General features: G+C 29.1%; 1 protein-coding gene across 1 annotated transcript; it reads right to left on the minus strand.

Moving 5' to 3' along the window:
- Nucleotides 1-3,196: 3,196 nt before the first annotated feature.
- Nucleotides 3,197-19,834, minus strand: LOC123293097 (gastrula zinc finger protein XlCGF57.1-like). The gene is made up of 10 exons (XM_044873812.1): nt 19,667-19,834; nt 17,097-17,336; nt 16,629-16,961; nt 14,746-14,863; nt 10,545-10,766; nt 10,310-10,482; nt 6,852-7,082; nt 6,636-6,759; nt 3,477-3,614; nt 3,197-3,412 (listed from the first exon to the last, which is right to left on the minus strand). The coding sequence occupies exons 1-10, from the start codon at nt 19,820-19,822 to the stop codon at nt 3,231-3,233; spliced, it is 1,917 nt and encodes a 638-aa protein (XP_044729747.1). The 5' UTR covers nt 19,823-19,834; the 3' UTR covers nt 3,197-3,230.
- Nucleotides 19,835-21,854: the final 2,020 nt, after the last annotated feature.

Genomic DNA, 21,854 nt, shown 5'->3' on the forward strand with positions numbered 1-21,854 from the left:
CCTCATTTTCAAGCTTATTATGTCTAGCTTTGACGAAAAATATACGCTCTGTCTAAAAATGTACTGCCTAGAAAAAAAACACGCTAGACAAATAATTTGAACGAAAAAATATCATAAATTTTAAAATAATAAAATAAGTTTATTAGACAAACATGTTAGTTTTTACAGATGCTCTGATAATACTCTATCCATATAATACTCAAAATATTATTAGGCACGCATGTCAGTTTTTGCAGATGCTCTCCTAATAATCTATAGGCATGTATATTTACTATTTTTAATACATATTCGCCTTTTGGATCACATTTGGAAAAAAAATTTGGATCTAAATTATAAAATCTCTGATAAAATCATTTTTTAAAGATTTTATTAATTACGAAAATAACTATTTCTTCAAAAGTTTATAAATTAATAGTAAATATAATCAATATCGATCTTTGCCTACGTTAAAATTATTTTGAAAAGTGCGCCATAATAATGCAGAAATCTGTCTTTCTTCTGTCGTCTTTATTTAGATCACATTTGGATCTAAATTATAAAATCTCTGATAAAATCATTTTTTAAAGATTTTATTAATTACGAAAATAACTATTTCTTCAAAAGTTTATAAATTAATAGTAAATATAATCAATATCGATCTTTGCCTACGTTAAAATTATTTTGAAAAGTGCGCCATAATAATGCAGAAATCTGTCTTTCTTTGTTTAATATACTATCCTACTCTAATTAGTTATATCACTTACTAACGCGGCGCCACCAATTTGACGCATTCGAGTGGAGACTTTTTCATACGCTGAGAAGATTCCCTAGACCTCTACATCACAGATTATAATTGTTAATTTAAAACAAATGTGCAACTCCTTGAGAAATTTTTACTATTTCTAGTTCTAAGAAGGTGCCTTGCTCTAGATGGCTCTACACGATTAAATGATTATCACGATTAAATGATCTATTAGTTTGGAGAATAATTTACCTATTTCAATGGTTGTTGGGGAAACAATATTTTATATATATTAAAATAAATAAACAATACGTCTTTCAAATTTTGCATGTCGTTAAAATTCGTTAAGTTTCTTTGTGAGTATTCTCAATAGACCTTTTTCAATTATTTTTAAAATTAAAGTAAATGTCTCAATAAATCCCTGGTGGAAAAAATATTTGAAAAAATAATAAGTCTTAATAAGTCTTTGGAAACTCTGAAAAAGTTTTAGAAACTTTAAAAAAGTATTAAGAACTGTGAATAACTCTGAATTAGACTAGTCCGAAAACGTTGAGAAATTCAAAGTTCCTAAGACTTTTTCAGAATTTCTTATTCTTTCTTCAAATATTTTTTCCACCAGGGATAGGCTAATTTTTTCCCTATAACTGGGAAAAAAATAATGAAAATCATTAAAATTTAAATTGGCGAAAATGATCTGGAAGCTCACGAAGTTATACGAATGGCCCTGTGACGTCAATTAGCAAGTATTACATATTTTCAAACACTGTTTTGATATAGTTTGCATTTTTGTTGATTGAATAACTGGTTTATTTTCAATTTTACACGTAAAATGTTAGACCAAAGTTATTTAAAATTAAATTTCCTACAATTTTAGTTCTTATCAATTTTTTCTTAGGATTGACATTTTTCGATTCAGACCCGAAAAAATGTGGTCGTGAATTTTTGTTTGTTGCATAACTCGTTTCTTTTTAATTTTACACGAAAACTGGTAATGACCAAAGTTATTTGAAATTAATTTTTCTACAGTTTTGTATCTTATCAATTTTTTCTTAGGGCCGATATTGTTCGTTTTAGACCTGAAAAGAAGTGGTTGTGAATTTTTGTTTGTTGAATAACTTCTTTATTTTTAATTTCACGCGAAAAATAGTTATTACCAAAGTTGATAGGAATAGGGTATTCCACTATTTTTGAAAAAGTACTTCAAAATGTTGATTTTGCTAATAAAAAACCACCAAGTTTATTTCGGAAAAATACACACGCTTTCTTGCAAAAAACTTAACTTAAATTTTAAACCTTTTTTAAACTGTCAAAAACGCGGGCATCTAATTTGATGACGTAATATGGGTATACGAAATAACACAAATAAGTTTGACAGATATATTCATAGACATCTGATTATAATAAATGTAAATACTTATTATCTATGTATATATTATACCCAGCTGTCTACACTGAACTAACTGATGGTCTATGACTCATACCGCTATGACATCACAGCAGGGCTTACCCACGTTTTAGGTTACGTGATATACAGTTTAAAAATTACGATTTTTAATTTTAATATTTTAAAAGAAAAATGTGCTTTTATGACTCGAAATCAGAATATTTAAGTATATTTTTACATAAATTTTAACTTTTTTCGAATTTAATGATTTATTTTTGACTAACGATGATACCCTATTAAATTTGTCAGTTGACAGTTAATATGTCAAACGCTGGACACATTTCCCATTATACATTGCAGGATTAGAATACCTCTTTTTATATTACCTTAGCACAGCTTAAACTGGCCACGTGACCTATTTTTTATACCATGTATATATCAAGGTATACTAAGTTTAGTCCCAAGTTTGTAATGCTTAAAAATATTGATGCTGCGAACAAAATTTTGGTATAAGTTTTCATAAAATCGCCTAATTAGTCCATTTTCGGTTGTCCGTCCGTCCGCCTATGAACACAATAACTCAAAAACGAAAAAAGATATCAAACTGAAATTTTTACAGCGTACTCAGGACTTAAAAAATGAGGTCGAGTTCATAAATAGCAACATCGGTCAATTGGGTCATGGGTCCGTAGGACCCATCTTTCAAACCGTTAGAGATAGAACAAAAGTTTAAATACATAAAATGTTCCTTATAAAAAATACAAAAATTAAAAACTTTTGTGTGAAATTTTTTTTCGTAAACATCACTGTTTACCCGTGAGGGCGCAATTTGTGTAGTATGTACATTATATGGAAATATCAGTTATGTATGTGTGACATGTATGTATGTGTACTGTGATAGAGTAATCCACACTGTCTACTTATACATGGTATTTCAACAATTATCTTAGTCAATTGTTTGTTTTCACTTGTTTTATATGAAACCATGCGTCCAATATAGGGAAGAAAGAGAAGAAAATGCTTTAATTTTTATGAATTTTCGTTCAATCATCGTTTGTTTTAAAAAATCGTTTTTTTTTTTGCCAGAAACAATATACACTTCTTATTTATTCTAAATAATTGTTATTATTCAACCAATTCTGAATGTGTTTTCATGTGACTAGTGAGTACACATTTCTGCCTAAAACTTTTCTCACATTTACTACAACTAAACGGTTTTTCTCCAGTATGAGTTCGTAAATGTCTTTTTAAATTACTTGATTTCATAAATGCTTTATTACAGTATGCACAAATATAATTTCGTTGACCTAAAACATCAAATATCGGTTTATTATCAGATTTGAATAAAAATAAAATTATAATGATTTTTACCAGTATGAATTTTTTCATGGTCACGTAAAGTATCCTTTCTCTTAAACAGTTTGCTACATATTTCACATTGAAAGTTTCTTTCGTTTAGATGCTTTACTGAATGTTTACTTAATCTTCTACTGTCCGTAAATTTTGAATCTAAAAATAAAGATATAGTTTCATCGTTATGAATCATATTGTATTAGCTGAGTTGAGAGAAACGGGCTAAATACCAGGAATGTATTGATAAACACACTAATTTAGGGTTCATAACTCGAGACCCAGAAATGACAGCTTTACAAAAAACTACCACAGTATTTATTAAAGCCCTAGCGGTTTCGAGAATGCCGTAAAAATACCGTAATTATTTGGCATTTTTGCAATGCCATATTTACCGTTATAATTTGGTAATAATTTAGTTATGTTATAGTTACTCCAATCATCTAAGGGTTTAACCTCAGAATATAACGAAATAAGCTGAATTTTTGTACAAACCTTTATTTTGATAGTACAAATGTTGTCTCAAAAGTCACATATGATCACACGTGAGCGTCGTTAGATATTCAAAGTCAAAGGTCTCGAAAATCATTTTTTTGTGAATATCTCGTTTCTTCTGCCTTCAATCGTATTAACATTTATTATAAAAGTTGTAGAAGTTAAAATTTTCGACAAATTTTGTTTAAAACTTTTTTTGTACGTTAATTTTTGTACGGTGCGCTCTTCTTTACGTACTTCAGTGCTGGATCACTATTTATAAATATAAGGTATTAAATAATTATTAAAGTAATATTTAATGAATAATTAAGGAAAAAACCTCATAATAGACTGGGATTCACGATTGACTTTGTCTATTATACAGTTTTTTCACTTAATTGTCGATTAAATACTTTTTAAATAATTTTTTAATACCATATATTTATAAATATTGACCCTGCACTAAAGTTCGTATAATTCAGCGCCCCATCTTCTGCTCCCTCTATTTCAATAACGGTCAAACGTATAAAAAAAAGCTTTCAGACAAACAGTATCTCAGCGATACGTACCTTAGTGCAGGGTCAATATTTTATAGACCGATTTTGAAATAGAGGGCGCAGAAGAAAAAGATGCTGAAAAAATACAGTATTAATACTGTATAATAACTGCGATATTTTTCCGGAACTTACAAAACCGCTAGGGACAGTGTGTGTCTTTAAGATGAAGATACCCTCATAATTTCGTTATTTATAGGAGTATCAATTTAAAATTTTGCCTAAATTTTCATAAAATCTCTGATTAATATTGAAAAAGTCTTCTAGAAGAATCCAAAAATTTTTAATAATGCAGTCTTCAAACTGAAAAGTGCAAAAGTTTTACACAGATATTTTCATAAGTTTTTAGACTTACTCATTCTTCTAGAGTCCACTGCAAGATTAAATTAGACTATTGGCAGAAAATATTTCGACCAAAGTAGTATATTATTATACTTTATAAGTTTTAGCTCATGTGATAATTTGATGGAGGAGCTATATTATTGTTAAGTTTCATTTACACATAAACAAACAAACAAACATCCTTACTTTCACATTTATAATATACTAGATTGATATCCGTCCGCGTCACTGGCTTTAAAAAGTAAAACACCACCGCTTTATAGCCTCCATCTCTCTAGATCTCATTTATCCTCCTTCTATAACACTCGAAGGGATTTTTTTACCCAGCTCAAATATATACAGTTTTCAATTTTGTTAAGTGTAAAATAGTCATAATTCATTGAGTTAGGATAATATAAAAGACGGGTATTTTTATTCTGCAATGCATGATGAGAAATGTGTCCAGCGTTTGGCATATTAACTGCCAACTAAAGTACTCTCATACTAACCCCCATAACTCCCATAATAATAATAAATATTTTTATTATATGTTAAGGTAATCTTAATACTGAGAACAAGTAAATTAGTAATATCTTTTAAAAAATAGGTTGTTATAATATTATAATATTATTGCAAAAATTTAAACAATTTATTTGCGAACAGTCCTTGTAGTACTGTTTACAAGAACTGTTTTGCGAACAGTCCTTGTAGTAAGTACGTACGCATATATGCACTTCGAGAACTAAAAACAACAAAATATTGCTTCTCTGGTTGCACCGTTCTTTAGCAAGAATGTGAAGCCGTAAGGAAATGAATTTCTCCAAAACTTTCTCGAGAATTTTGTGGCATTCAGGAAAGTGAATGTTTAACAGCATTCCTGAATAATTTTTGTTAAAAGCTCATGAACATTCTGTAGATGCAATGATTTTCCATAGCTTGTGAAAACCTCTTCGGCTTTTTTCAGAAGTGGATATACTGCCTCACTAGGATGCTTTAAGTGACCACGATTATTTACATCTGTACTGCCAGAGCTTGCATTTGATAAAGGTACAGGATAATTAATTGCTCTTTCACATACTTCGGAATCAGAGCACTAAACAAATACTGCCCAATCACAAAGATAATACAGTCCGTATTTTTTAATCTCCATTAATTCACAATTATCAGGTATTTCGATGATATATTGCGTTCATCAACTAAACAATGAAGCTCTTTAATTTTTTGACGCAGAAATTCGAATATATTATTGTTATTTTTATATATATTCGAATATTAATATACACGCTTATCAATCTAATGTTAATTTTTTTTAGTCACTAATTAATTATTAAAAAATATATTTATTATTATGGGAGTTAGTATGGAAGTACTTTATTTATCTATCAGTTAGTATGCTGGGCACACTCTTGGTGGCGCAACCGTATGAACGATTGAGATACCTGGTCTTTATATATTACCTTCCATTGAGTATATCAGAAAAGATTGCCATGAATTGTTTTACATTAACTATTTTAAATTTTTACAGAAATCTTCTGGTTCAAAATGATGATCATAGATTAGAGCAGTAAAATGTCAGGTTAAATTTAATTTTTTTTATATTTATTTTTATAAATTATAGCTTATGTGTTATTCTGTTGTATGAGCTCTATGTTTGTACAGTTTTATTCGAACCCATTTGGTAGTTTTTGCGTGAAAGCGTAACAAACAAGCAAACAAACATCCTTACTTTCACATTTATAATATATAGGGATAGGGATAAGGATATCAGATATTGGATTTGAATCATTAATTTCTTATTCATAAATGTTGAATAACTAATGGAAATAATTACCACATTGAGTACATTGAAATGGTTTTTCCCCTGTATGACCTCGAACATGAACTATGTAATTTGAACTATTTGTAAACGATTTCCCACAATGTGTACATAAACGAATTTTATTTGCATGATGAGTCTACGAAAAAAAAGAAAGAAAATGAATTTCCAACTTACAGCTTATCTCCAGATTAGACTTTTAATAAACAGAATTTCTCAAAGATAAAATACCTTTAGATGTTTATTACATAATTCTATACTTTGAAATTTTAGATCACACAATGTGCACATTGTGTGTACATTTAGATGCTCTGTTAACTTATTTTTACACCTAAAATTTTCTTTACATATTTTGCAACGAAGTAGTTCTGGTGAATGTTCTCTTACATCTTCTAGAGATTTAAATATTTTATCACAAGACATACATTTCATGTTTTTGGAATGAATTCGTTTCAAATGTTTATATAATTTTGTTTTTAAATGAAATTTAATTTCACATTCTTCACATTTATATTTTTTAATTTTATTGTACTTTCCTGTACAATTATCATTTATTTCATGATCATTTTTATCTTTAATTTCTTCTTCTTTGAGAGGAATTTCTTCTTTAACAGAAATAAATTCTTTTTTAATCGTTTCATTTGTACATATTTCATCTGAATTATAAAAATTAAAAGTATTGCCTTCATTCTTAAATTCAACATCTTCGTCAATTGAAACTTCTACTTTTATGTTCGGTTGTGCGTTCGCAATTATCTCTTCTAGTAGTTTTTCAGTTGATAAATATTGAATTTTAAATTTATAAGATTGTTCCAAATAGTTTAAACATTCAATGCAGATATTTTTGGGCAACAAATCATCCGAGGATATCTACGAAATTTATCTGTTTCTATTATATTGTAAATATTAATTTTCGAATTTAAATATAATCGAACTTTAAAGTTAAACAAAGATAACAGCTGCGTTCAGAGAATATCATCGCTCAGTAATGTTTAATTCGCTCAAGTGATCGCTAAGTTTCATTTTATTATTTTCTGCCAGGAAACAAACAATTGAACGCTCAGCGAAGAACTTATTAATGTTGTCAACAACAACAAATTGTGAGCGATGTCAAAGTAAAAATGAAGTGTCCTAGATAAGAAAATTACTGTGCTTTCGCGAAGGATCATCTTCGCTAAACGCAGCTTGGACATAATCAACAATTGTGCCCTCAGTGAAGTATTAGCCTATATGGTAAATTTATTGATAACAACAACAAAACTAACTGAGCAAAATTGCGAACTATATGAACACAGTTAAACCTAGACAGAGCGTGTCCTAGCTAACAATTTATAGAGTTAAGGAATATGTTAATAATAATAATAAGGTTTGACGTCATCAAATTTGATCTATTCTTGTTGTCGTTTTAATTTTGTATAATGTAAACAAAGTAAAATTAAGCTACATACATGTACTGAAGCACATTCTTCTAACATTTCTCTATATGTTTTTATTAAATTTGGAAACAACGCAGTTTCAAGCATTGAAATCATTTTTTCTTTTTTGTCTAAACAAATTCTACAAATTATTTCAAAATCATTTAATCCTATAGATTTATTCTCCATGTTTATAAATAAATTGCAAAAATCATTAAAGGCATAAATATTCTCCGGGATTTCACCAAATTAATTTAATAGTTTAGAACAAAACATGCTTTTATCTCCTCATTTTCCATTATCATTTGTCCATGAACATCCTTTTTTATCGATGATAAACTGGATATATTTGTACGTTAATGTTTGACGTTTTAAACGTCATAATTTAGTCATGTGTAAACTGTAGCCATAACTAAGTCCCATAGACTTATACAATATATGTGACTATACAATAGAGCTGTAAAGTCACCGCCCAAACGGTTGATCGCAGTAGAGAGGCAGATAAAGTAGGTGCGGATAGTTGTAAAGGGAAACATCTGTCTCTCTTATACGTCTACATCAGTTCTTCTAGTACGTCTACAATTTGTTTCTTATTACCTTTCTCCCTGCGGTCAAAAATTTATTTATTGCATTTTTTATGTCTATACAGCTCTATGGTATTATCTCTATGGACTATACAAAGCTGAGACATGAAGTACATAGACTGAGCATCGCCTATTTTTCTGCACAGTAAGAGTTGTGCCAACATATGAGGTAATTGTTTGGGTCAATTCGGGACATTTATCAAAAAACTACATATATCGAATATAGGGACATTTATCAAAAAAACATACATTGAATGTTAAATTTTCATACCACAAAATGTTTTGAATAAAACATGTGATTTCACTGAACTTTTTCGCTTTTTGACTTAAAAAAATACTTATCACGTATCATTTCACATTTTTTTTACGAATCTACAATGACAAGTGTGACAACAACACTTTGTTTGGCATTTCCACACCATCGCCATGATGGCTTTGACTCACCCAATTACCTCAGATGTTGGCACACTTTAAATCGTTTGACGCTCAGGCCATGTACTTAATGGCCGTGATAGCAGACGTGCCATAATTATTGTACATGTACCATAATTCATTCAATATTTTGTACAATCTGCAATCCAAGGTGTAGGTACAATAATGTTTGAAAGTACGGTAATTTTGAATATTCAGCTATCTTATGAAGGAATAATGATTTATTAATATTCAAAGCCGTATAGATTTTGCCGGCATACATTTAGGTTATTCATTTTACAGAAAGGTAGCGTGCTAGTCGTTTTAGCTATAAATATTATGTCGGCTAAATATTTCAAATTGTAACAAATACATTCCAACCATTGTCGAAAGCAATCATTTTTTCCACATGTATAGTAATTTTCGGATAATACTTCTATAAATATGTAGAAAAATTGATTAACAATTTGTAATAATTACAAAATATACAATCATTTCACTGAAAGTACAATAATTCTACAGCCCTGGTACAATAGTAGGGAGGGAAAAGAAATAATTTAATTTTTCTAATTATGTATTTTATTAAAAACTAAACATTCTATTGAAATGAAAAACGTTAAAATAAAACAAATGGTGTAAATTATTGAAATTTTGTCAGTTTACAGTAGAACGCCGATTATCCGAACGCCGATTAACCGAATCACCAATTATCCGAATCAGCTTAATATAAAAAAATGAAACCAAGTATATGTATGTAATTTTTATGTTGTTGTAACAAGTTGGAACTCTTTGGAATCCAGATACATTTGAATTGTTATGGTTGAAAGCTAGGGGCAAGACACTACATAATTGGCGACGTTGGAACATTTTTTTTTTTTTTCAACTCAATAGAATTGAATCGCAGCAATACAGTTTGTTTCTCTTTACCAGTTTCTTCTTGTTCTTGTTCTTGTTTCCAATTACCAGTCTATGTCCGATTATCCGAATCGTACCCGGTCCCAATTAATTCGGATAATCGGCGCTCTACTGTATTTATATTTTAAAATAATATAAATTTCTTAATAAGTAGGCCTTTGCATCATTATGCTTTTGTTTCAGACAATTGTCAAAAAACTATTAAACTAAAGAAAATCTAATATATTTTACCTGTATCAAACGCTTTTTGACAAAGATAGAAAATATGTGATATGTCTGTACTTGATTGACATCTGTACGAAACAAAAATAATCATTTTTTAAATGAAAAGCCCTATTGTTCTAAATAACTGTTTTTATTGAGCCAATTCTGAATGTGTTTTCATGTGACTATTTAGGACATGCTTCTGCCTAAAATTCTTTCCACATTTACTACAAGTAAACGGTTTTTCTCCAGTATGAGTTCGTAAATGTCTTTTTAAATTACTTGATTTCATAAATGCTCTATTACAGTATGTACAAATATAATTTCGTTCTCCTAAAACATAAAAAAATGATTTATTATAAAATTTGAAAAAAAAAAATTATAATGATTTTTACCAGTATGAATTTTTTTATGATCACTTAAAGTATCTTTTCTTTTAAACTGTTTGCTACAAATATCACAAGTATAATTTTTCTCTTCTTTATGTATAAATTTATGTTTATTTAAATGAACTTTACTTTTATATTTATTTTTACAAATATCACATTCAAAGTTTCGTACATTTAAATGCGTAACCGAATGTTTGCGTAAGCTGTAACTATCGGTAAATTTGGCATCTATAATTGAAACAAAAAAATTAAATATAAAAACGAAGTATAATTTTTTGAATTGAAAAAAAATAAGCATCTACTTAAAAGGACTGCATGCAGATTAACTCAGTTATGAGTAATGTTTTATTGATTCATCTTTATAGTGGAGCGTTGTAAGATTTATACCTCGGAATCCAGGACCAGAGCCGACATAATGAAGTTAAAAAAAATTTGTGCGATCTTGAGTCTACAGATCCATGGTAGAATTAGACAAGGAATACTCTTGCGCAGGTAGGGATACGGTGGGGTTATTCTCTCACTCTCGATCGCACGCTACCCCACCGCCATATGGATTATTTGTTTACGTTCGAGCTCTCTAGTTGGTCAATGTTTTGTTTACATATTTGCAATGTCGAGTTGTTTCATAAAAAAAATTTTGTCTTATGTCATATGTCTCATAAAAAAATTTGTTTATGCTAACAAAAAAATATCATTGTAAGGAACAATTTTTTCATTACTAAAATCAAGGATTGTTCACAAAAACGTATTCACGTTTTTTACAACATTTGAATCAGGAAGCGGGAACAAGCTAAGATGGTGTCGACTCGTTACGTGCGCAAATTGAACCAAAACTCATCCTCCATCGAATATACCTTGTCTAATTTTACCATGTACGGACCCATCTTGTAAGCCGTAAAGAAAGCAACAAAAGTTTAAATGTAAAAAAATTTCCTTTTGTTTGAAACATTTTTTTGTAAACATCATAGTTTACTTGTGAGGAGACTAATTAGGCCAAAACATAAGCATTCTTTTTCTCTCCATCTAGATGGAATCTTTGAACGGCTAATTCAATTGACTTTGATTGGAAAAGACACAAGACACAAATTCAAATCATGTTATGTAGTAACTACCTCTAATTTCAAGAAAACCATTTTAAATTGAATGTCATGAGAAAAGTGAATATTGTCGAAATATATCCTATCTTAGGTTTTAAACTTAAAATTTTATTGCGGTTCAGGTGAAGGAAGTCAATTATATTGTTTTAGAGGAAGTTACATATAAATTTATTTTATTCGTATCATATTCTGGTAAATAATTTTATTTTAATTTTAAGGGTAGTAATTCTACCTAGATTTAATTTGAATGTTTTATTATTTGTTTTAGGGCGTTGCAGATCAAGTTATTTTTCATTTTTTGTATTTTGGTAATTTATTTTTATTTTTAAGAGGTTTAAGTAATGCTACTGAAGAGGATTACCAAACCAATCGAAACCGGTCTAGCTAATTCATAATAATTTTATAAACCTAGGTAAATATTTTTATTATTGGTCCTAGGGGGGAAATATTTTAACAAAATGCATAATACAGCCTACAAAAATGTTAATCTTAATTTGAATAATTTGCTTTAATTAAAATTACCTATAGTACAGAGGGGTTATGGTTTCTTGAACAACACTCTTACGAAACTTCGTAAATGGCTTCATTTCAGTGTAACCTACAACGTTTACAGTTACTAAAACTTTGGAAATTGAGGCGTTTTCAATGTGGAAACGGAAAACATGCCAATTAAACGGCCTATTGAAAAAAGGCAACCCTGGTGGAAAAAATATTTGAAGAAAGAATAAGAAATTCTGAAAAAGTCTTAATAACTTTGAATTTTTCAACGTTTTCGGACTAGTCTAATTCAGAGTTATTCAGAGTTTTTAATACTTTTTTAAAGTTTTTAAGACTTTTTCAGAGTTTCCTAAGACTTAAGACTTATTCTTTTTTCAAATATTTTTTCCACCAGGGAACCATTTGCTTTTTTCTTGAATGCAAGATAAATGAATATAATAAGAGAGAAAAATTGTGGCCTACAAAAATATTGGGCCATCGAGACCTCCACCCCCAACATGTCAGAAAAATGAGGGTATGAAAATTTATAACAACCGGCAAATTTTTACCCGACTGAACAACGCAAAGGAGTGGTAATGTGTTTATCAGTCTATGTATGTTCTTATGTGGCACACTAGAGGCCAAACGCGTCGGTCGATTTTGATAATTCTTACGTCAACCGTTTTGTCTTAACCTTGCGAGTGCTACTGAAGATATGACAAAACGTCAAAAAAAAAAATGAATTTCGGCGAACTACGTCTACTGGGATATCATTGAATAGCTATCGACAAATCGATTAACGTAATAATCAATAACATCGGTTCACGCGTTTGATCTCTAGAGCGCCTGAAAGACCAAACCTACATTTATGCATAGGCTGAAAATGAAAGTTGGCAAACTATGGTAAGTGAAGTATCATTGAATTGAGGTATTTGTAGGTAGATATTTGAGGTATTTAGGTGTAGCGAGGTATTTGTAAATCTTAACTAAAAACGGTAAAATAAAAAAAATTATTTAAAAATCAAAAAACCGACTAAGTTAAATATAAACTGAAAGGAAAAAAATAAGTACAGCAGTTTACATGGCGACTTTAACAGTCGGGACCCATTATTGTAAAAATTCGATCCGGTGCAGATTTAATGGATCCTGACTGTTAAAATTGCTATGCAACTGCTGTACTTATCTTGCTATGTAAACTGCTTACGGTTTACAAGGCGGCACAAATTTTTTTAAATGCTTTATGTCAGCTTTTAACAATGAAGTGGAACAGTTTTGATAAATATTCATTGACTGGTCTGGGATACCGAAATTTTGATTGAAAAACAGCTCCTTTTAATTTAATAGCGTTCAAAAAAACAGATAAGCGATTACCAAGCACAAAGTAAGCTTTTACTTTATCGCTGAGTTAGTCTAAACGTAGTCATTATATGTTTACACAAATTTCAGATAATCAAATATATTGTAAAATTAATTTTAGTGTATAAGATTACAATAGAGAAGCTGCATGTTTTTTAATTTTATTTTTATTCGAAAGTTTACTAAAAATTACTAAGAAAAATTTAATAACAAAATTTGGTTTAATTGACTTTTCATGTAATTTTACAATTGAAAATGGTTTTTCTAAACTATAAATTAAAACGCTAATGACGTCAACACATCGCTTTAGTAACGCCATCGCACGGAGAAATGATAAAATAACATGCATAATGATAAATGGTTTGTCTAATTAAACGTAGTTTTCCATAGTAACAAACTGAAGTTTATAAATTTAGGGTGATTCCCATTGGCACAAAGCCTCCACGATTGTAAATACGCTACTAAATAATTAATAAACAAGTGAAAACAAACAATTGACTGAGTTAATTGTTGAAATACCATGTATAGGCAGTGTTGATAACTCTGTCACATTTCACATACATACATATCTGACATATTTAACTGATATTCTCATATAATGCGCAAGTGTTGATGCGCAATCGTTTGTTTTTTTTGACGTCATGTAAATAACAAAAGATATTCACTTTGATATTCCTATATTAATACATACTATAAAATTTGTACCTAATTAACGCCCTCGTGGGTAAACAGTGATGTTTACAAAAAAATGTTTCAAACAAAAGTTGTTTATTTTTTTGTAAGGAACTTTTTTTACATTTAAACTTTTATTCTATCTCTAACGGTTTACAAGATGGGTACTACGGACCCATGACCCAATTGACCCATGTTGCTCATTTACGAACTTGACCTCACTTTTTACGTCCTAAGCACGCTGTAAAAATTTCAGCTTGATATTTCTTTTCGTTTTTGAGTAATCGTGACCACAGACGGACGGACGGACGGCCGGACGGACGGACAACCGGAAATGGATTAATTAGGTGATTTTATGAACACCTATACCAATTTTTTTTTTTGTAGCATCAATATTTTTAGGCTTTACAAACTTGGGACTAAACTTATAATACTATGTATATTTCATATATACATGGTATAAAAATGGAATTATTAATTTTAAAAAAAAATTACTTAAATATACTTTAGATGAATTATTCTTTCATTTATATATCAATTTATGGCAAAAAAAATTAATACAAGTTATCTATTTTCGTAATTTAATCAATCAACAAAAAATTTACCGCATTGGGTGCAGAGATATGGTTTTTCTCCTGTATGTGTTCGTATATGAATAATGTAAGTATAATCTGAAAACGATTTACCGCAATACGGACATAAATGGAATTTATCTGTATGAGTCTGTAAAAAATTATAACAAAAATATTATATTTATGTTATCATTAATTATGAGTTTTGATAACCAGATACTCTGGTGGAAATATTTTCTGCCAATAGTCTAATTTAATCTTGCAGTGTTCTGAAAAACAATTCTAGAAGAATGAGTATAAGTCTAAAGAAACTCTGAAACATTCTGAAAAAGTATGAAAATATCTATATAAAACTTTTAAGCAATTTGAAGACTGCATTTATAAAAGTTTTTAGACTCTTCTAGAAGACATTTTCAAAATTAATCAGAGATCTCATGAAAATTTAGCTAAAGTAAGAGTAAGACTTTTTAAGGTAAATGTACCATATTACGGGATGTTCAGGCATAATGCACTTTGAAGTTGATTATTGAAATTAATATTTCCACTATAAAAATTGATTTGTCGTACAAAATGAATTATTGAGAAGTTAATTTTCTGGATTTCGCGTTTGTATGAGTTTTTTTTAATGTACGTAATTACGATTATTGAGTATTTTCATATAAAATTTGATTAAAAAATAAAAAATTTTAATTTTTAATTATTAAAAAAAAAAAAAAAAAAAAAAAAATATTACATATTATATTGCGGAATACTAATGGTAATAAATCACAGAAAAGGGGTGTGTTCCGTAATATTCACCAGTTTTCTGGCCAGTGTTGATGATGTCATAAACCGACGTCATACTGGTGAATCGTTCCGAAATATACTGGCCAGTGCGTGTATATATATTCTTAAAAATATCTTCTTATTGTATTCGTCAATTACGGGTAAGTCTTTTTCAGACGATTATTCCTTCTTAATGGGCAATAAATAAATAAATTTCTTGCACAATACCCGGTGAACACATGTACACTGTCATGCCCGTTTTACCAGTACAATATGGCGTAGTATACCATTACAATATGGCGTCGATTTCGGACGTCATGAATACTGGTGAATAGTACAGAACACACCCATTATAAATATATTCGTTATTAAATTAATTATTTTAGTAGAAACTGCTATTTTTTTTATTACTTTAATAATAGTAAAAGTTATTTTAACAAAATAATCATTGAATACTAATTTAAATAACAAAACACAAACCAAATTTCAATTTCCTCCTTTACAATGTGATACTCCCGGAATTGCATACATAAGTAAAAACTCTGCTCATTTTCCGAAAGTTAAAAATACATTATATACTTATCATAAAAAGCAAGTATTAATTAGAATTAATTAGACATATTAAAAAAAATATATATATATTCTACCGTAAGTCTACCGTAATTAGGGAAAATAAGAAGTAATTATTTTTAACTCTCATTGTAAATTGGTGTTATAATTATAAAAATATTTTATACCAACAGAAGCAGTAGATACCGTAGATTTTTGTGAGGTATATATATATATATATATATATATATATATATATATATATATATATATATATATAGAAATATATCTTATCTGGTTTCTAAATAAATTTCCTGGCAACTTTATTCCTTACAAAAAGTATTAAATATGATAAAAACCAACAGTAATAAATTTTTTGAAAATCTTAAATGTTTTAAATTTTACTGATTACTTCTGAAAAAGTCCTACTGTTACTTTAACTAAATTTTTATGAAATATCTTATTAATTCTGACTTACTCTTTCTTCTAGAATTGTTTTTCAGAACACTGCAAGACTAAATTAGACTATAGGCAGAGAAATATTTGGACCAAGATATATCTGAAACATATACCAGATAAAAATATTTTTGTATTCAAAATACCTTTTGATGTTCGTTACATAATTCTATACTTTCAAATTTCTGGCCACACATTTTACATATTGTATGTTCTTTTAAATGATCTTTTAGAACATTTTTACAACCTAAATCTTGTTTACACAGTTTACAACGATTTACTTCCGGTGAATGGTTTTTTATATCTTCTAGCGATTGAAAAACTTCATTACAGTACATACATTTCATAGTTTTAGAATGTATTCGTTTTTGATGAATATAAAATTTTGTTTTTAAATGAAATCTCATTTCACATTCTTCACATTTATATTTTTTAATTTTACGATACTTATCTGAAACGTTGTTTTTTAACTTTTTCTTCTTTAGTCTCAAAGAAATGTTATCATTGATATTCTTAATTTCATCTTTTTTATTTTTATTTAATTCTTTGTTTGTATTTTTATTTAATTCTTCTGAAATGAATTCTTTTTTTATAATTTCATTTGTAGTTTTTGCATGTTCATTTTCAGATGCTTCGTCCGATTTATAAAAATTAAAAGAATTATCTTCGTTTTTAAAATCATCATCTTCGTCAATCGAAACTTCTACTTTTATGTTCGGTTGTGCGTTTCGTTTAATAATTTCTTCTAATAATTTTTCAGTTGATAAATATTGTATTTTAAATTTATAAGATTGTTCTAAGTATTTTAGACATTCGGAGCACAATTTTTTTGGTAATAAATCATCAGAAGATATCTATAAAATTAAATACAAAGTTCTATTTCAGTTGTACTATATTCAATTTTTATTAGAAATAAGAATTTTGAAGGTAGTACGAGCACCAAGGCAATTTTAGATTTAGGATTGAACTTATTTTTACTTTATTTTCAACTTTTATCATGAATTTTGGTTATAATATCATGAATGTAGATTGTAGACGAAAAATAAGAATACAATATTTAGATATCTGTATTGGTTTTCGAAATATTGAAAGCTTAATAATTAAACAAAATTTCCAATTTTAGATATTTTGAAAATTATTCCAGATATAGAAAAATTTTATTCTTACTTTTCGTCTTGTCAAGTTATAACATAATTTACCATCAAAATTGAAATACATATTATTTAAATATATATATCCCCATTCCCCACTACCGTGGTCATACATTCTTAATTAGTCAGGCACAACGGTTTTTTTTTTCAATTATTTATTAAACTTTTAACTTTAATTTATATAGTTTTTTAACTTCCACCGACTAGTTTTGGAGAAATTTATAAATATATATCATCCATTTATCGGTTTACCATAAAACCAATGTCAAATATGCCTACTTTCGAAGTTATTAACTTTATTTAAATAATATTCATATAAAAAAATCAAGCTTTTTATTTAGAATTGCCTTGGTGATCGTACATCATTAAAGTTCAAAATCTTGAACAAAGGTTATCGTTTAAATATGCAAAATGTAGAATAATATAAAAGACGGGTATTCTTATTCTGTAATGCATGATGAGAAATGTGTCCAGCGTTTGGCATATTAACTGCCAACTAAAGTACTTTCATGCTAACCTCCATAACTCCCATAATAAAAATAAATATTTTTATTATATTTTATGGATATCTTAAGTATTCTTAATACTGAGAACGAGTAAATTAGTAATATCATTTAAAAAACAGGTTGTTATAATATTATTGCAAAAATCTAAACAATTTATTTGCGAACAGTCCTTGTAGTAAGTACGTACGGATATATGCACTTCAAGAACTAAGAACAACAAAATATTGGTTCTCTGGTTGCACCGTTTCTTTAACAAGAATGTGAAGCTGTAAGGAAATGAATTTCTCCAAAACTTTATCTTAATGTTTAACAGCATTCCTGAATACTTCGTGTTAAAAGCTCATGAAAATTCTGCAAATGCAGTAATGATTTTCCATAGCTAATGAAAAGTTCTTCAGTTTTTTCCAGAAGTTGATATACTGCCTCACTAGGACGTTTTAAGTGACTACAATTTATTGCATCTGTTCAATCAGAGCTTGCACTTGATAAAGGTACTATAGAATTAATTGCTCTTTCACATACTTCGCAATCAGAGGACGGTACAAATACTGCCCAACCACAAAGATAATACAGTCCGTATTTTTGAATTTCTGTTAATTCAAAGTTATCAGGTATTTCGATGATATATTGCGTTCATCAACTAAACAATTAAGCTCTTTAATTTTTTGACGCAGAAATTCGAATATATTATTGTTGTTATTATATATATTCGAACATTAGAATATACGTTTATCAATATAATGTTAATTTTTTCAGTCGCTAATTAATTATTAAAAAATATATTTATAGTTAGAGAGATGTACATATGATTTACTGATGGTCATGGTAACTATCTGCTGAGCCTTAAATATGATAGTAGGTAATGTTCAAAGTCGCCCTGTAAGGTTCCTCGAATTTCTATGTGTCATATCCCCCCCCAGGGAATAATTTGTGTTTTTCAAAGTGCTGCCAAAAAAATCCCTGACCACTTGCTTTTCTGCCAGACATATTTTCCTGATCCTTTTGACATCCTCAACACAACCAAACAAGTTTTACAGTTTCCAGAACCATCACTTCAAATTTGCCTACCGCGTAACGACATTTTCGGTTTTTTTGGCATAATTCGGGAATGGGACGATTTGTTGAGCTCAAACTTTGCAGGATGACTGTTCAGAATCACATCTAATGAATTATCAAACAAGCAGACAGTTTCCAGAATCATGACTTCGTGACAGTTTTTCAAATCTGCCCCTGGGGGGGGGAGGCAATATGACACATAGAAATTCGAGAAACCTTACAAGGCGACTTGGAACATTACCTACTATCATATTTAAGGCTCAGCAGATAGTTACCATGACCATCAGTAAATCATATGTACATCTCTCTAACTATTATTATTATGAGTTGGTATGGAAGTACTTTGGTTGACAGTTGGTTAGCATGCTGGACACACTCGTGGCGGCGCAACCGCATGAATGATTGGAATGCCTGCCTCTATACTGTCTTAGCAAAATGTAAACAAAGTAAGTTTATTTGTTTGTAACTTACGTGTACTGAAGCACATTCTTCTAACATTTCTCTGTATGTTTTTATTAAATTTGGAAGTAGTGCAGTTTCAAACATCGAAATCATATTTTCTTTTTTGTTCAAACAAATCCTACAAACCATATCAAAATCGTTCAATCCAATAAGTTTATTCTCCATAATTATACAAAAATTTCCTTCGTTAAAGGCATCACAGTTTATCTTCTATCTATAACTAAGGGTATATTTTTCAGGCTTTAGTCTTATATCTTAATATTACTTAAAAGTATTAAATTAAATTTTTTTTCTTCAAATCAGCATGAAATCAAATTCTAACAATGTCAAAGTGAGTTAACACTAATTACTAATTACTTTCGTACGATAACATGACACGGTAGGCATCCTTACTAAAAATGGATGGACATTAATTTATAAAATTAAAAAAGTGCATTTTGCAAATTTTTTAATTTATGTAGAAATTTATTATTTATTTAAATTTATATGTAAGAGTAGATTATTCGATTTTAATGTAAGTTATGATTTTAAATCAGATCAGATAAAAATTTTGCATTTTGCACAAAATACTATCAAAAAGGTTCGTTTCCATAATGTCAAAATGTAGGTAGCTTTATATACATGTTTTCTTATCGACGCCAGATGTCAACAATAGGAAAAAACATGGCCGCGCCCATATGAACAAGAAAATCGTTACCCCTTAATAACATCACAGTCTTTCGATTAAACAATTCATAATTAACTTTCAGTACTATTTTGTAATTTGAGCATAGCATGCCAACTAAAATTGTACCATTTTACCCACAAAATAATGAAAATAAAGAAATCAAATTTTGATTCACAGCTTTTCCTTATCAAATAGGCTTTCAGAAACACAAGAGCATTAACTCCATCATCTGATCGGCGGTTTGTTATTTTAGTGGCAATGTTTCCCGATAACGAGAAAACACGCTCATAGAGTCGATGTTGCCCAGTAGACTAGACTCATTTAATTGAATTACCTAGCGCGCGAAATTAATTTCTCGAGTTCTCAAGACGTTGAGGTTTTTCCATGTCTCGACAAAAGATAAATTTCTCGACAAATATCGAGCATAAACTTTTTGTTAAATCAAACTTATATGCATCTTATAAATATAAAAATATTACGTTCGTTTGTGTATTGCTTATTATGGACTCGAAAAGTTCTGCATCGATTGAGTTCAAATTTGTAATCGACATACAATCTGCTTCGAGGATGGTTGTTATCTATATTTAATAACTCTCAGGGGGTGGAAGAGTGGGGGTAGAAGTGGGGATGAAATTTTGTATATGGAAAATCCATGTAAATAATTGTCATGCTACTATAGTTTTTCTTGAGGTTTAAATATTAAAAAAGAGAATTCTAATTATTATTCTCACAAGCAGTATGTTATTCTATAAATCAAAAATCTGAAACTATATTTAATCGTTGGTGGCAGGGTACAGCTAGTTTAATATATAAATATTATTACGATTTATTAATAAAATTTCTAGCTTAGTCATACTCTATTTAGAGTTTAAAATAAGAAATAATCAAATATCAGTAGTTTTCAAACACTTCCGTGCTATTATAATAATACGACTATTTGACAATGCAATAACAAACGATTTGATACAAATAACATTTGTCTGAGAACCAGCACACTATAATAAAATACATTATTTGATAAAAGAAAACGGCTCTTTGACTATAAATCAAATAAGCACAGCAAAAATTACAATTAATTGACAATAACTGAAGTCTGCTCAACTTAATTAGCTTAGATTTTGCAACTGTGGCGCTGACATCTTAACTTTAAAATCCAAGGATTTCACGTCAATCTAATATAGGACTGCCAACAAATTTAATCTATGCCTACGCGAAGAAGTAGAAAAAAATAGTTTTTATACCATGTATATATGAAATATACATAGTATATTAAGTTTAGTCCAAAGTTTGTAACGCTTAAAAATAATGATGCTAGTAGGAAAAAAATTTTGTCATAGGTGTTCATAAAATCACCTAATTAGTCCATTTCCGGTTGTCCGTCCGCCCGTCCGTCTGTGGACACGATAACTCAAAAACGAAAAATGATATCGAGCTGAAATTTTTACAGCGTACTCAGGACGTAAAAAGTGAGGTCAAGATCGTAAATGAGCATCATAGGTCAATTGGGTCTTGGGTCCGTAGGACCCATCT

This window comes from Chrysoperla carnea, chromosome 2 (assembly GCF_905475395.1).
Source record: "Chrysoperla carnea chromosome 2, inChrCarn1.1, whole genome shotgun sequence".
In the NCBI taxonomy this organism is placed as follows: domain Eukaryota; kingdom Metazoa; phylum Arthropoda; class Insecta; order Neuroptera; family Chrysopidae; genus Chrysoperla; species Chrysoperla carnea.